The sequence below is a fragment of the Balaenoptera ricei genome, chromosome 13 (genome assembly GCF_028023285.1).
Source record: "Balaenoptera ricei isolate mBalRic1 chromosome 13, mBalRic1.hap2, whole genome shotgun sequence".
Classification (NCBI taxonomy): Eukaryota; Metazoa; Chordata; class Mammalia; order Artiodactyla; family Balaenopteridae; genus Balaenoptera; species Balaenoptera ricei.
In genome coordinates, this window is record NC_082651.1 from 8,346,288 (window position 1) to 8,359,154 (window position 12,867).

Genomic DNA, 12,867 nt, shown 5'->3' on the forward strand with positions numbered 1-12,867 from the left:
AAATTTATTTTGCAGACTCTCGGACGCTAAAGGAGGACTGGACCTTGGAGAGGTCCAGCACAACCCTTCATTTTACAAAGAGGGAAATGGGGCTGGGGGCGGGGCCGTTTACTGATTTGCCCCAAACACACAGCCGTGAGAGGCAGAAGTGGGCCCACGCCCTGCCCTGGCAGATCTTTACCCCAAGCTCACCCCAAAAGTCACTGAAATTACTTATAAAAATATTCAGAGGAATGTATCTACAGTAGGCCTATAATTGGCTTTTGTAGGAAACAACACATTTTAGGGGTCAGTCTTTGGACTTGGAAGGTGATTTCAGAGAAGACAACGAGGCCTTCAAACACAGGGACTCAGTGGCCTCCAGACTGATCCCTGGAGCCCCAGGGTCCATCCAAAGACGGACTCTTCCCCTCACTCCAGACAGAAGAGCTCTGCATTCATCTGTGTGTAGAACATGCTTCTGAGTGAGACTTCTTTTGAAATGACTTCATCTGAAAACTATTATTCTACAAAGAAATAAATCAGCAATGCTGATAAGAATACAATTTCATCATCGTCAGAAATACTGTTTGAAATTTTCTTTCTTTTTTTAATTTAATTTTTTTTCATATTGGAGTATAGTTGATTTACAGTGTTGTGTTAGTTTCAGGTGTACAGCAAAGTGATTCAGTTATACATACCCATATATTCATTCTTTTTCAAATTCTTTTTTTTTTTTTTTTTTTTTTAACTTTTAACTCTTACGGACCCAAAAGTAAGCTACCCCGCTGCGGCTGTCATGACGCAGCTGAGGGACCCAGGGGGCGATGGGGAGTTCCTCCCCAGAGTCTTTGCAGAAAGTTTCCTTCTATTTGGTTTTCCTCATCCGGTAGGATGTTCAGGCAGCTGTCTTTTCCAGATCTTTGATGGGGGAAGACCCAGCAGCTGCTCTGAGAACTTGAGTTTGTGGTTTGCTAGCTCTCGGCAGGGTTCTGCCCGCTCTCTCCTTCTGCTTCCCACGAACGGTGATGGAGATGTAGCTCAGCCCCCGCCACATGGAAAACACTGGACAAATAATTGTGAAATTACAACTTCACAAGCAAAAGCACCTATTTGACTCTGTTCGTTTAAAACCTCATATTCTTGAAGTAGCTCATCAAACGTCCTTTGGCTGTTGTGAGGGTTTATTTTTATGATGTGGCAGTTTGTAATTTCCTAAGTGCATCAGAGGAAAAGGGCTCAAAAGGAAACATTTTTTTTTAAATTAGGAAATCTAATACGCTCATTACTGAAACATTGCTCTAATACAGGTATTTTGGTGCTAAATTCTCTTGAATTTGCTAAGTATCTGAACCTCTTTGTTCCCTCTTTCAGAATGCTAGAAGATGACCTTAAGCTAAGTAGCGATGAAGAGGAGAATGAACAGGTAAGATTTTCCTTGATGTTGCGGTTCTCTGAATGTGATATGATGATGCCAGTCTGGTAGACTGTCCTGGGTATTAACTGAGTCATACAAATGCTCAATTGTGATGCTCTAGGACGCTGGGTATCCTCTGCTGATTACGAGATTCTGTGCCATTGGGCCAGTCTGTTCAAATATCTTGGCTTTAATTTCCCTTAAAACTGTAATTCTGTGATCTTCATGGCATCGTAGCCAACAGCAGCTATTTATAAGGACGCCGCCTGGGATCAGGCTTCAGTGTGAGATAGAGCTTTCTTTTTGGAAAGGTTACTGGCTTTCTGGAGATCAAATGTGTGAGCTTCACCTCATCAGCATGCAACAAGCATGCTTTAGCATTAAATATTGAGAAGTCTTATACAGATATTATTAACATTGAGCGGAAGCAAAGGTAGAGGTGAGCTAAAATGATGAATAAAAAATAATCGCGCTCGGAATAGCCTGTTTGTCTTAAGTGATAAATGTGCTTGAAATGTTCTCCCCTGGTGTTGATTTATCAGCTCAAGACATCAGTCAGGGGTTTATAAATACTCTTCTGTGATCAGTCAGTTAAGGTGAAAAAATACCCAATTAACATTCATCACTCTCACTTCTGCATTTCAGGAAATGTTTGTATTTTAAAGCAAGTTTGAAAACATGAAAAGACAGATTTTCCTCCACTTCTGTTTCCTTTGTCTCATCACCTGTTTTGTATCGTGTCAAGGTGGGATAAACGCGATAGGTATAAAGACAATTCAGAGAGGTTTTCTGTGTCATTTTTACACGTGATACACGACATGTATACTGTTCAGTTGATCTTGGAATAGTGAATTTTATACAGAGGTATCATGGAATGTCATGCAGGTGTTGCAGCTGTCTAGACGTGCAAATGCACATAATGTACCAAGAGAGCATGCAGAGGTGAGATCAAAGGAAATTTCCGGGAAGAGCATCTGAGCCAGATATGACTGTGAGATCACAGAAAATCTTGCTCACCTTATAAGAGAAGGTGAGGCATCAAAGAAGGGACTGGGTATGAGATAGAACTCAATGCAGTTTGAAACTAGATTGGCCAGCTGAGAAAAGCCCAAGTGAAGAAAGTTTGAGCAAGGAGGGCCACTCGGGCTTTTTTAGAGATTGATTGATCTGTTTCTAGGTGCATGAAGCAGGCCCGTCAGACATCCACAACCCAGCAGTCTTGGCAGATCTGGGGAACAATTTCACCCCTCATGTTGGTTCCTCGTCTTTGTGTCTACAAGCAAATGATTTCATCTCTTGTGTTTTTTTTCCCCAGTGGAGGTCCAGATAGGATTGGACCTATGTTTGCTGTGGATTAAGTCACAGCAAACATGTAGAGTGTGTATACTTGATACTGGAAAAGGGATTTACAGACTGTTTCATTCAGCAAGACTTTCTTAATTTGGAAAGAATTTCCTGAATTATCTCCAGGAAATGTTTCCACTGAAAACACAATTTAAAAAAATTAGTTATCAAGGATGAACTAGACACATTCTCTAAGGCAGTGAGAACCTTTAGTTTACTCATTTTGCTTCATTAACTACTCCTTTTCAGTCTGTAGCTGTGGAAAATATTGTACTGTGAATCTACCAGTCACATCCTTCTTGCTTTCGGTCCGCACGTATGTACACCTTCCTGTCTTTTACAATGAAAGCAGCTGACAGAATGAGTGACTTTCATACCCTAATCCTCCCTTGTAATTAAGACTCCAGAGAGTGGTTTTGTATGTGGCAGTTTAGTGATTGCTCTAACACTGATTATATTAAGTTATCCTTTATATATCCTATATATACCCTGACCTAATCACAAAATTGTAAATCCCATGCTTTTAAAAAACACTAATGACATAGAATTTTTTTTCTCTTCAAGACCAAAATATGATTGCACCCCAAAAGAGCGGAGCCTGTGCATATACACAGCACATATACACGCTCTGCATTTCTCTGGCATTGAGAGATAATTAAGCATCTAACAAAAATTATTTTTTCAGATCTAATCAGAGTCTGTCCCTTAACCCAAAATCTTTCAAAAATGTACTGTATATTTCCCTGCCTCAATAAATGTAGTGTACTAAAATCCTTGTCCTTTTCTAACATGACACCTGGTTGTCTTTGTGACTGTTGGTCACCAGCCTGTGTAGCCACTGTGATAAAGGAACATCCACAAGAGCATCGAGTTGCTACACCTGTTTGCTCTTCCTAAAGTAGCCTCATACACTCATGCACTTGCATATTCCTGTCTTGATGTTCCTTTATCATTGCCTTTGTGCTCTCAAAATAAGAGACAGGCTAGTTTAGTGAGTGAGCACCAGCTCAGCAGCCCTGCTCCCTGGGTTCAAATCCCTGCTCTGCTACCCAGTAGCTCTGCAACCTTGACCCAGTCACTGAACTGCTCTGTGCTCTGGTGTCGCCATTTGTAAAATTGGAATTAACGTTAGATCCCTGCAGCCTGCCACTTCCTCACAACTTGTGCTCACCCACAATCTTCATGTCACCAGATCTAGTGGGCTTTTTTCTTCTTTATTAGTCAACTTACAATGGAATACACCAGGCACAGAGAAAAGTTACACGTTACCTAAGAATACAACTGGATGAATATTCATAAGCCACACTCACCCACGTAGCCAGCACCCAGATCAAGACACAGACATGACCAGCCTCTTGGGTCTCCCACATCCCCTTCGGGGCAGCCTCCTCCAAAAGAATAACCACTCTCCTGATTTCTAACACCGTAGGGTAATTGTGCTTGTCTTTGAAGCACAGTTACATCAATAGGGTCATGAGTGCACGCTGCTGTGTCTGGCTTCTGTCGCTCAGCATTTTGTTTGTGAGGCTCATGCATGATATTGCATGTAAGTGAAGTTTATTCATTTCCATTGCTGGATCCTATTCCATTATGTGCATATACTGTAATTTGCTTACCTGTCCTACTGCTGACGGACACGAGGGTGTTTAGGGCTATTGGAATAGTGCTGTTACTAACATTCTTGTACAGGTCTTTGGGGAGTGTATGGGAACATTCCTATTGGTCTGGCCCCAAGAGTAGAAGTGCTATAGGATATTCAATTTGAGTAGACTATCCCAAACCATTTCCCCAAAATGGTTGTACCTTCTGACACTCCCACCAGCAATATAAGGGAATTCCCATTGCTCTACATTTTCCTCACATGCTTGTCTTTTTATATTCCTGAGGAATATTGTTCCTAAGTTTTCTTTTTTTTATTGTCTTTGTCTGGTTTTGATATTAGGACAAATAATGTGAATTATTATTCACATTATTATTATTATTATTATGTGAATTGCGAAGTGTTCCTTGCTCTTCTCTTTCTTGAAGAGATTGTACAACATTAATGTTAATTCTTGTTTAAATGTTTGTCAGAATTTTCCAGGGAAGCCATGTGGGCCTGGAGACTTTTAGAAACTTACAAATTCTATTTCCTTAATTGTTAAAGGACTATTCAGATTATATCACATTGGGTAGGTTATGGTAGTACGTGCTCTTCAAGTAATTAATCCATCATGTCATTTACGTTGTCATATTTATGTTGTGTAGAGTTGTGTTCCTTCATTGCCCTTTTGATGTCTGGATCTATAGTGATAGCCCCTGTTTCATTCTTGATACAGATCTTCTTTTTTTCTTTGTCAGTCTTACTAGAGGTTTATCAATTTTTTTTTTTTAATTTTTATTTATTTATTTATTTATTATTTTTGGCTGTGTTGGGTCTTCGTCTCTGTGTGAGGGCTTTCTCCAGTTGCGGCAAGTGGGGGCCACTCTTCATCGCGGTGCGCGGGCCTCTCACCATCGCGGCCTCTCCCGTTGCGGAGCACAGGCTCCAGACGTGCAGGCTCAGTAGTTGTGGCTCACGGGCCTAGTTGCTCCGCGGCATGTGGGATCTTCCCAGACCAGGGCTCGAATCCGTGTGCCCTGCATTGGCAGGCAGATTCTCAACCACTGCGCCACCGGGGAAGCCCGAGGTTTATCAATTTTATTGCTCTTTTCAAAGAACTAGCTTTTTGTTTCATTGATAGTCTCTGTCAGTTTTTCTTTTTTCAATTTCATTGATATCTTATCTTTATTATTTCCCTCCTCCTGCTTGCTTTGGGTTCATTTTGTTCTTTTTTTTTTCTAGTTTCTTGAGGGAGCTTAGATTATTGATTTGAGATTTGTCCTCTTTTATTTTTTTTTTTACTTTTGAAAACTGATTTATTTTGATTTTTTTAACATCTTTATTGGAGTATAATTGCTTTACAATGGTGTGTTAGTTTCTGCTTTATAACAAAGTGAATCAGCTATACATATACATATATCCCCATATCTCTTCCCTCTTGTGTCTCCCTCCCTCCCACCCTCCCTATCCCACCCCTCTAGGTGGTCACAAAGCACTGAGCTGATCTCCCTGTGCTATGCGGCTGCTTCCCACTAGCTATCTATTTGACATTTGGTAGTATATATATGTCCATGCCACGCTCTCACTTTGTCCCAGCTTACCCTTCCCCCTCCCCGTGTCCTCAAGTCCATTCTCTAGTAGGTCTGCGTCTTTATTCCTGTCCTGCCCCTAGGTTCTTCATGACATTTTTTTTTTTTTTTTTAGATTCCATATATATGTGTTAGCATAAGGTATTTATTTTTCTCTTTCTGACTTACTTCACTCTGTATGACAGACTCTAGGTCCATCCACCTCACTACAAATAACTCAATTTCGTTTCCTTTTATGGCTGAGTAATATTCCATTGTATATATGTGCCACATCTTCTTTATCCATTCATCTGTCAACGGACACTTAGGTTGCTTCCATGTCCTGGCTATTGTAAATAGAGCTGCAGTGAACATTGTGGTACATGAATCTTTTTGAATTATGGTTTTCTCAGGGTATGTGCCCATTCCTCTTTTATAATATAAGCATTTAGTGCTATACATTTCACCCTCATCACTGCTGTAGCCACATCTCACACATTTTTGTATGTTGTGTTTTCATTGTCATTCAGTTCAGTGAGATGTCATCCTCTTTGATGCTTTTAGAAGTGTGTTGTTTTATTTCCAAGTGTTTCAAGATTCCCTGTGATCTTACTTGTATTGATTTCTAGTTTGGTTCCATTGTGGTCTAAGTACACATCCTGTATGATTTCAGTTTTTATAAATGCATTGAGTATTTTTTATGGCCCAAGATATGATCTATGTTGGTATATATTTTATGTGTATTCTGCTGATGTTGGGTGGAGTGTTCTATAAATGTCAGTTAGAACCTGTTGGTTGATGTTGTTGTTGAGATACTCTATATCCTTGCTGACTTTCTGTCTAGTTGCTCTATCGATTGTTGGGAGAGGAGTGTTGAAGTCTCCAACTGTAATTGTGGATTTATCTATTTGTCCTTTCCATTCTATCAGTTTTTGCTTCACATATTTTACAGCTGTTATTTTGTGCACACACATTTGGGATTGCTACGTCTTCTTGGTGGATTGACCTTTTATAATTATGTATGTTCCACTCTGGTAATCTTCTTTGCTCTGAAGTCTACTTTATCCTATATCAATGTAGCCACTGTTAGTTTCTTTTGATTAATGTTTGCATAATATAACTTTTTCCACATTCTTTTACTTTCACCCTACCTATGTTTGAAGTGAGTTTCTTACAGACAGCATATCCACTTTGCCAATTTCTATCTTTTAATTGATGCATTTGGACCATTTACATTTAATGTAATTATTAGTTGATAATTAAACTGATTAACTAATATTAATGTAATGTTACATTAATGATAATTATATTAGGGCTTAAGTCAACCACTTTATTTTTCATCTTCTGTTTGTTCTCTTTGTTTTTTCATTTTTCTGTTTTCTTTTTCCTGAATTCCTGTAGCTTCCTTGAACATTTTATAGAATTTCATTTCTGTTTATCTATAGTATTTTTGAGTGTATCTCTTTGTATAGCTTTTTTTAGTGGCATTTCTGGTATTGCATTATATATACATAACTCACAGCAGTTCACTGGTGATGGCATTTTATGAGTTTTCTGCCTGAGTATCCTATAACTACCTCCATCACAGAATTGATAATATGTGGATAATATGAGATTTAGTTATCTGTCTTCCTGATTTCTTGAGTGAGTGACCTGAATCTGATGCTGTGTCTTATTCATCTTTACTTCCCTATTGCGTACCATGCTGACTGGCATCTAACAGGGAAGCCTCATCTTCCTGTAACCAGATGCACGCAACTACCAACTACCTTTGTCGTCACTCATCGTCTCCCTTCCACCCTATTACAAGAGGACACTGCCTTCCTCTTATCAAAAGTTTGTCCCATTTCCTCTCAGTTACTTGGGGACTTACTCCTTTGACTCTTTTCTGCCCCTCCTCTCCACCAGAACCACTCACTGGGTCACCAGTGACCGCAGTGGGTCTGCAGAGCACATGTACCAGGCTCTTTTCAGTCCTTTGTCTCACCAGAAGAGTTACAGCATTGAAAACTGTTAATTACCCCACTTTTATTGAGTTGTCTAATACCATTACCCTCCTGGTTTGTTTCTTGCCCCTCTGGCTGTGTCTTCTCAGACTCCTTTGCTGACTGCTCCTCCTGCAGCCAATCTTGGAATGTTGGAATCTTTTCGCATTTCTGATTTTTCTTCTCCACGTCCTCTCTGTCTCTCTGTCTCTCTCTGGATGATCTCATCAATTCCCATGACCTTCAATTTCTATATACTTACAATTTCTAAAATTATATCCTCAGCTCAGAACTCTCTTCTTAACCACAGACCTGTTTGACTTTTCCACTTGGATGTCTCACAAGCATTTCAAATCCAATTTGTGCCAAACTGGAGTTCTGGTCCTTGCCACCCCTCTACCTATCCACACACAAATATGTTCCTCTTGTGACTGTTACCATTTCTAAACCTAGAACTGCCAGGCGCCCAGTTGTTTAAGTCTAGAAACATCGGGCTTATCCTTGACGACTCCCTATTCCTCACTCAAATGTTAATTTTATCTCTAAGCCCTATAAATTCACAAATATTAGTCTATCCACCTCTTTCCATCCTGGCTAGTGTAAACCAGTCCAGTAGAAATCAACATATTTCTCTTCTCCCCCCTCTATAATACAACTTCCTCACAGGGATCTTTTGAAAAAGATCAAGTCAGAGCATCAAAATCAGATCAAGACATTCCTTGGTCTAAAATCTTAAATGGGTTCCCATTTCACTTGGGGTACAATCCAGAGCCTGTAGTGTGGCCGACAGTACCCTACACAGCTGGCTTCACTCAAGGCTTCCCCTTCACTTCACACTGACATGGTTCATGGTACTTCCACCCCATGGGTCTTCTTTCAGCTCCTCCAACAAGCCAAACTCAGCTGCCTCAGGGCCTCCATAGGCCTCTCTCCCCTGATTTTTGCCCCATTAATACCTACTCATCTTGGAGGTGCAGCATAAATTTCACTTCATCAGGGAGTCTCCAGTTATCTAACTTGGACCCCCGGTTAGTCCGTGTCACAATAACCTAAACTTTATTCTTAGGTCTCATCATAATTTTAGTTGTGTAGTACGTTTACTTTTTTAATTTATTTATTTATGGCTGTGTTGTGTCTTCGTTTCTGTGCAAGGGCTTTCTCTAGTTGTGGCAAGCGGGGGCCAGTCTTCATCACGGTGCGTGGGCTCCTCACTATCGCGGCCTATCTTGTTGCGGAGCACAGGCTCCAGACGCGCATGCTCAGTAATTGTGGCCCACGGGCCCAGCCGCTCCGCGGCATGTGGGATCCTCCCAGACCAGGGCTCGAACCCGTGTCCCCTGCACTGGCAGGCAGACTCTCAACCACTGCGCCAGCAGGGAAGCCCCACGTTTACTTTTTTAAGTATCTCAACCAACCAGACTGGAAATTTCCTGAGGGCAGGAACTGTATCTGGCACAGCAGAGGTGCTGGATACTTGCTGAATGGATGCATGAATGATGCATAATGTTGTTGAATTGAGAGTATTTCCTGCTGTCTGTTGTCCAGTATCAAAGATGACTTTGGGTCTCCCTTTTTTTTTTTTTTTTTTTTTTATTAAACACTGTGATTTTTTTTTCAAATTAGTCCTATCCAAAGATCAAAAGTGTTGACAAAGAAGAAAAAAACATAGACCCAAGGACAAAAATTGTCTGTAGATAAATACACAAATCACCTACCTATTTAGGAGAAAAGCATTTATCCAATCTCTGTAGAAACGTCAATAGTCACTACTTAAATATGCTTCATGCCAAGCCATATTGAGGTTATAACTTTCCAGAAGTTATCTCAAACAGAAGCTTCCAAAACCAAGAGAGTGCATTTCTTCACAGCCTTCCCTTTCAAAAACTGTAGCATTTTGACTGTCACCTCTAGAGCTAGGATTGTGACCAGGTTTAGAAAATGTGGAGGTTTAATGGAAATGGAGTCGTATTCTCATGTTTGCTCCTATAATTTTCATACTTGATGAGGTTCAAACTAGAAACAGGACAAATGATTTGAGAATCAGATTTTGTGTCTGAGTAAATGAAGGAAGGACACAAGATATGTGTGGCAGTTTGTTTGATCTCCAGTTAAAACCCGTGGCTCTTGGTTTTGACAATTCTAGATGCCAGTGTTTCTTTGGAAGAAAGTGAAGGAGTTAGACGATTTAAGACAAAATGATTCCTGAAGGTACTAAGTACTCAGCCATTTTTAAAATGGATTTGGAAGGGAGAAATGAATTATATTGCCTATCTTCCCATTTAGTAAAAAAAAAAAAAAAAAAGAGTTCTGGGACTTCCCTGGCGGCCCAGTGGTAAGTCACCGTGCTTCCACTGCAGGGGGCACGGGTTGGATCCCTGGTCGGGATACTAAGATCCCGCGTGCCACCTGGCACAGCCAAAAAAAATTAAATAAATAAATAAATAAATAAAAGGCAGATTTCAGGTTATTTAAAAAAAAAATGAGTTCTGCCTCTCAAGTGAGGAGGGTAAGCTTGGGAGGTTGGACACAGCAAATATCTAGATGAAATGATTACAGCTAAGGCATGAGGACAGGGCCACGTGAATAAGACACTCAACAAGGAGCAGCTAAGATCGTGTCAACTGCACACAGTCTTGCAGAGATGACAGATACATAAGCGCCGGGAAGTAAGGAGCAGGGATCCAAACTGAATGTCTGTGTATGTGCCTGCAGCTTCCAGTAATTACATTATCCACACATATTAGGCAGTCTTTTCATTTTAATTATATAACTACATTTTTCTCTTTAAATGAGCATGGTTTATCCACTTAAACTGACAGTTTTAATTTTACAGGCAGTGATCATGGGATATAATCTGTAGAGGGAAATTTTCCTACTGGCATCATTTACTCCTCACAATGAAGAAAAGTTACCTTTTAATCCCCAATCAATATTTGGAGAGCACACAATTCATTTAATAGATATCCAGGTAATTAGCATAAATCTGCAAGTTAAAGAGCCACTTCTTTTCTTATTCTTAATGCATGGAGTACTAATCATGTCTCTCAAAAAGAATCTGGGTCCTCTCAGAGTGACTAAAGCTTCGCTCATCAAGGTGTCAGGATTATAGGTGGTGAGATTGCTCTGAGCACTGAATTGCAGTTCTTAACTGCCTTTTGTTAACGTTGGTTTCTTAAGAAGCACAAGGAACATTCCCATCTCAGTTTTCTGCTGTTGACCGTAGAGGTCACTGCATAAGTAACATCAGCTCTGGGTGTAATATTAAAAGCAGATTGCCAATTGTAATGGCCGCTGTTCATTTTTTTCCTTGTTCCTTTTGAATATGACAATTGCATAACAGAAAGCAGAGCTTTTCAGAAGAACCTCTGAAGCCATCAGCAGTGTGTGTCCATCCGTCACCAGATGTATTAGCTGAATGATATGCAGATGTGAAATAAAAATATAGGAGATTTTTGCAGCCCAGCTCCACTTCCCTGGGTGTATTTTTCTTCTCGGAATCAGCTTGGTTGATGCTGAAGTTCTTGGCCTGTGAAAATTTATTACCCACAGAGTCAATCTGCATTCAGGCGGCCAAGTCTGAATAAATAGAGTCATTGTGCTTGTCTGGGATTTGTGGCCAGAGTTCATCCAGTCAGCTTGACATTCACATCCCAGGAGATTCATAAAAGCCAACACCCTGGTATGTGCTCTTGAATCCTGCCAAAATTGTGTAGAATTATATAAACAGGAGTTGAAGCAGTAATCAGGACCAGGTTTGAGGGGTGAGCTCCAAAATCAAGTTTCTCCTACATTAGAAATGAACTATATCGTAGATGGGATTTGTAGCCAACAAGAGCTAAAACATTTTTCCAAAGGAGTCATTCTGAGAAGAATCTTGTGTGCCTACTAAATGTAAAATATTGTGCAAGACGCTGGCTTTGTTGGTCTTGATGAATTACACATTCGTAATATTCATTATGATAATTTAACCTCAAAAATCTAAAGTACTTTTTAAATGCTGGGAAATGCCCTGTTCTCAATGACTATACAAAAAAGTATATATTACATATATTAAACCTAACAGCAAAAATAGAAAAAAAAAGAGTAGTTTATGTTTTTTTTAATTTTTAGTCCTGCATTAATGTTGAACCTAAGCTACCTATCCAGTTTAATTATACTGACAAGTTGGTTTCTTTCTAATATGGAAACAGCACAGTAACGCTCATTGAAAACTATCAGATCTTTGTCATCTGTATGTGAAGTAATCATAATTCAAACCTTCAGGCACAGTCAGTGAAACACGAATGTTCAACAGGAGGTTTTTGTCTCTTTGTTTATTTGTTTGTTTAACAGCCCTAAAGCTTACTTAAGTAATATTTTATAAATAAAATTTTACTGTCACCAGAGGCAAATGCAAAACTCTTTTAAGAAGGCCAGTTTTATTACATCATGCCACTCTTTATAAACATTTGTGAGAAGCACAAGCATTCGTGGAGATACACAAAAAAGTAGTTGTCTTTTTTTATGTTAATCAACTGTCATTTCCAAAATTGAAATGGTCAGCAAACCTAAATGTCACAGAGCACAGATATACAACGGCTCACAACCCCATCTCCTCACTTTTTTTCTCAGACCTCCTCTGGGGACCTGAGATTGATGGAGGTTTAGTTGTGTCCACCCAGCTTGGATCATAGGATGTGACTAATTTCAATCTGAGGACCCTCAGTGGATATCTGGAAAATGACAATATTATATAAAAATTAAGAGATGATCCACTAAATTTGGGCAAACATGCAATTAACACAAAAACGGAGAATCATGGCTTTGTTAAGTTGAAGAATTCAGAGGAAGCTACATTCTGGAAACTAAGCCAAGCTTTTTTAACGGTGCATATCAGTACCACCAAAATAGACTCCATTCAGAAAACAGAAGAAGGGCCATGTACCATTATTGGATAGGCATGCTCTTCTCAAATACAACTGCCAGCCGGGTTGCTGGTTGGCAGAGGAAGTG

General features: G+C 39.8%; 1 protein-coding gene across 2 annotated transcripts in view; it reads left to right on the plus strand.

Annotated features, from left to right (window-relative positions):
* The window catches only part of AFF3 (ALF transcription elongation factor 3), a 562,822-nt gene that overhangs the window by 436,657 nt on the left and 113,298 nt on the right, over positions 1-12,867 (plus strand). For both annotated transcript variants that reach the window (XM_059942557.1, XM_059942558.1), the window contains one exon: positions 1,354-1,405. In XM_059942557.1, coding sequence (XP_059798540.1) covers positions 1,354-1,405 — 52 coding nt within the window. The remainder of the gene's footprint in view (positions 1-1,353; positions 1,406-12,867) is intronic.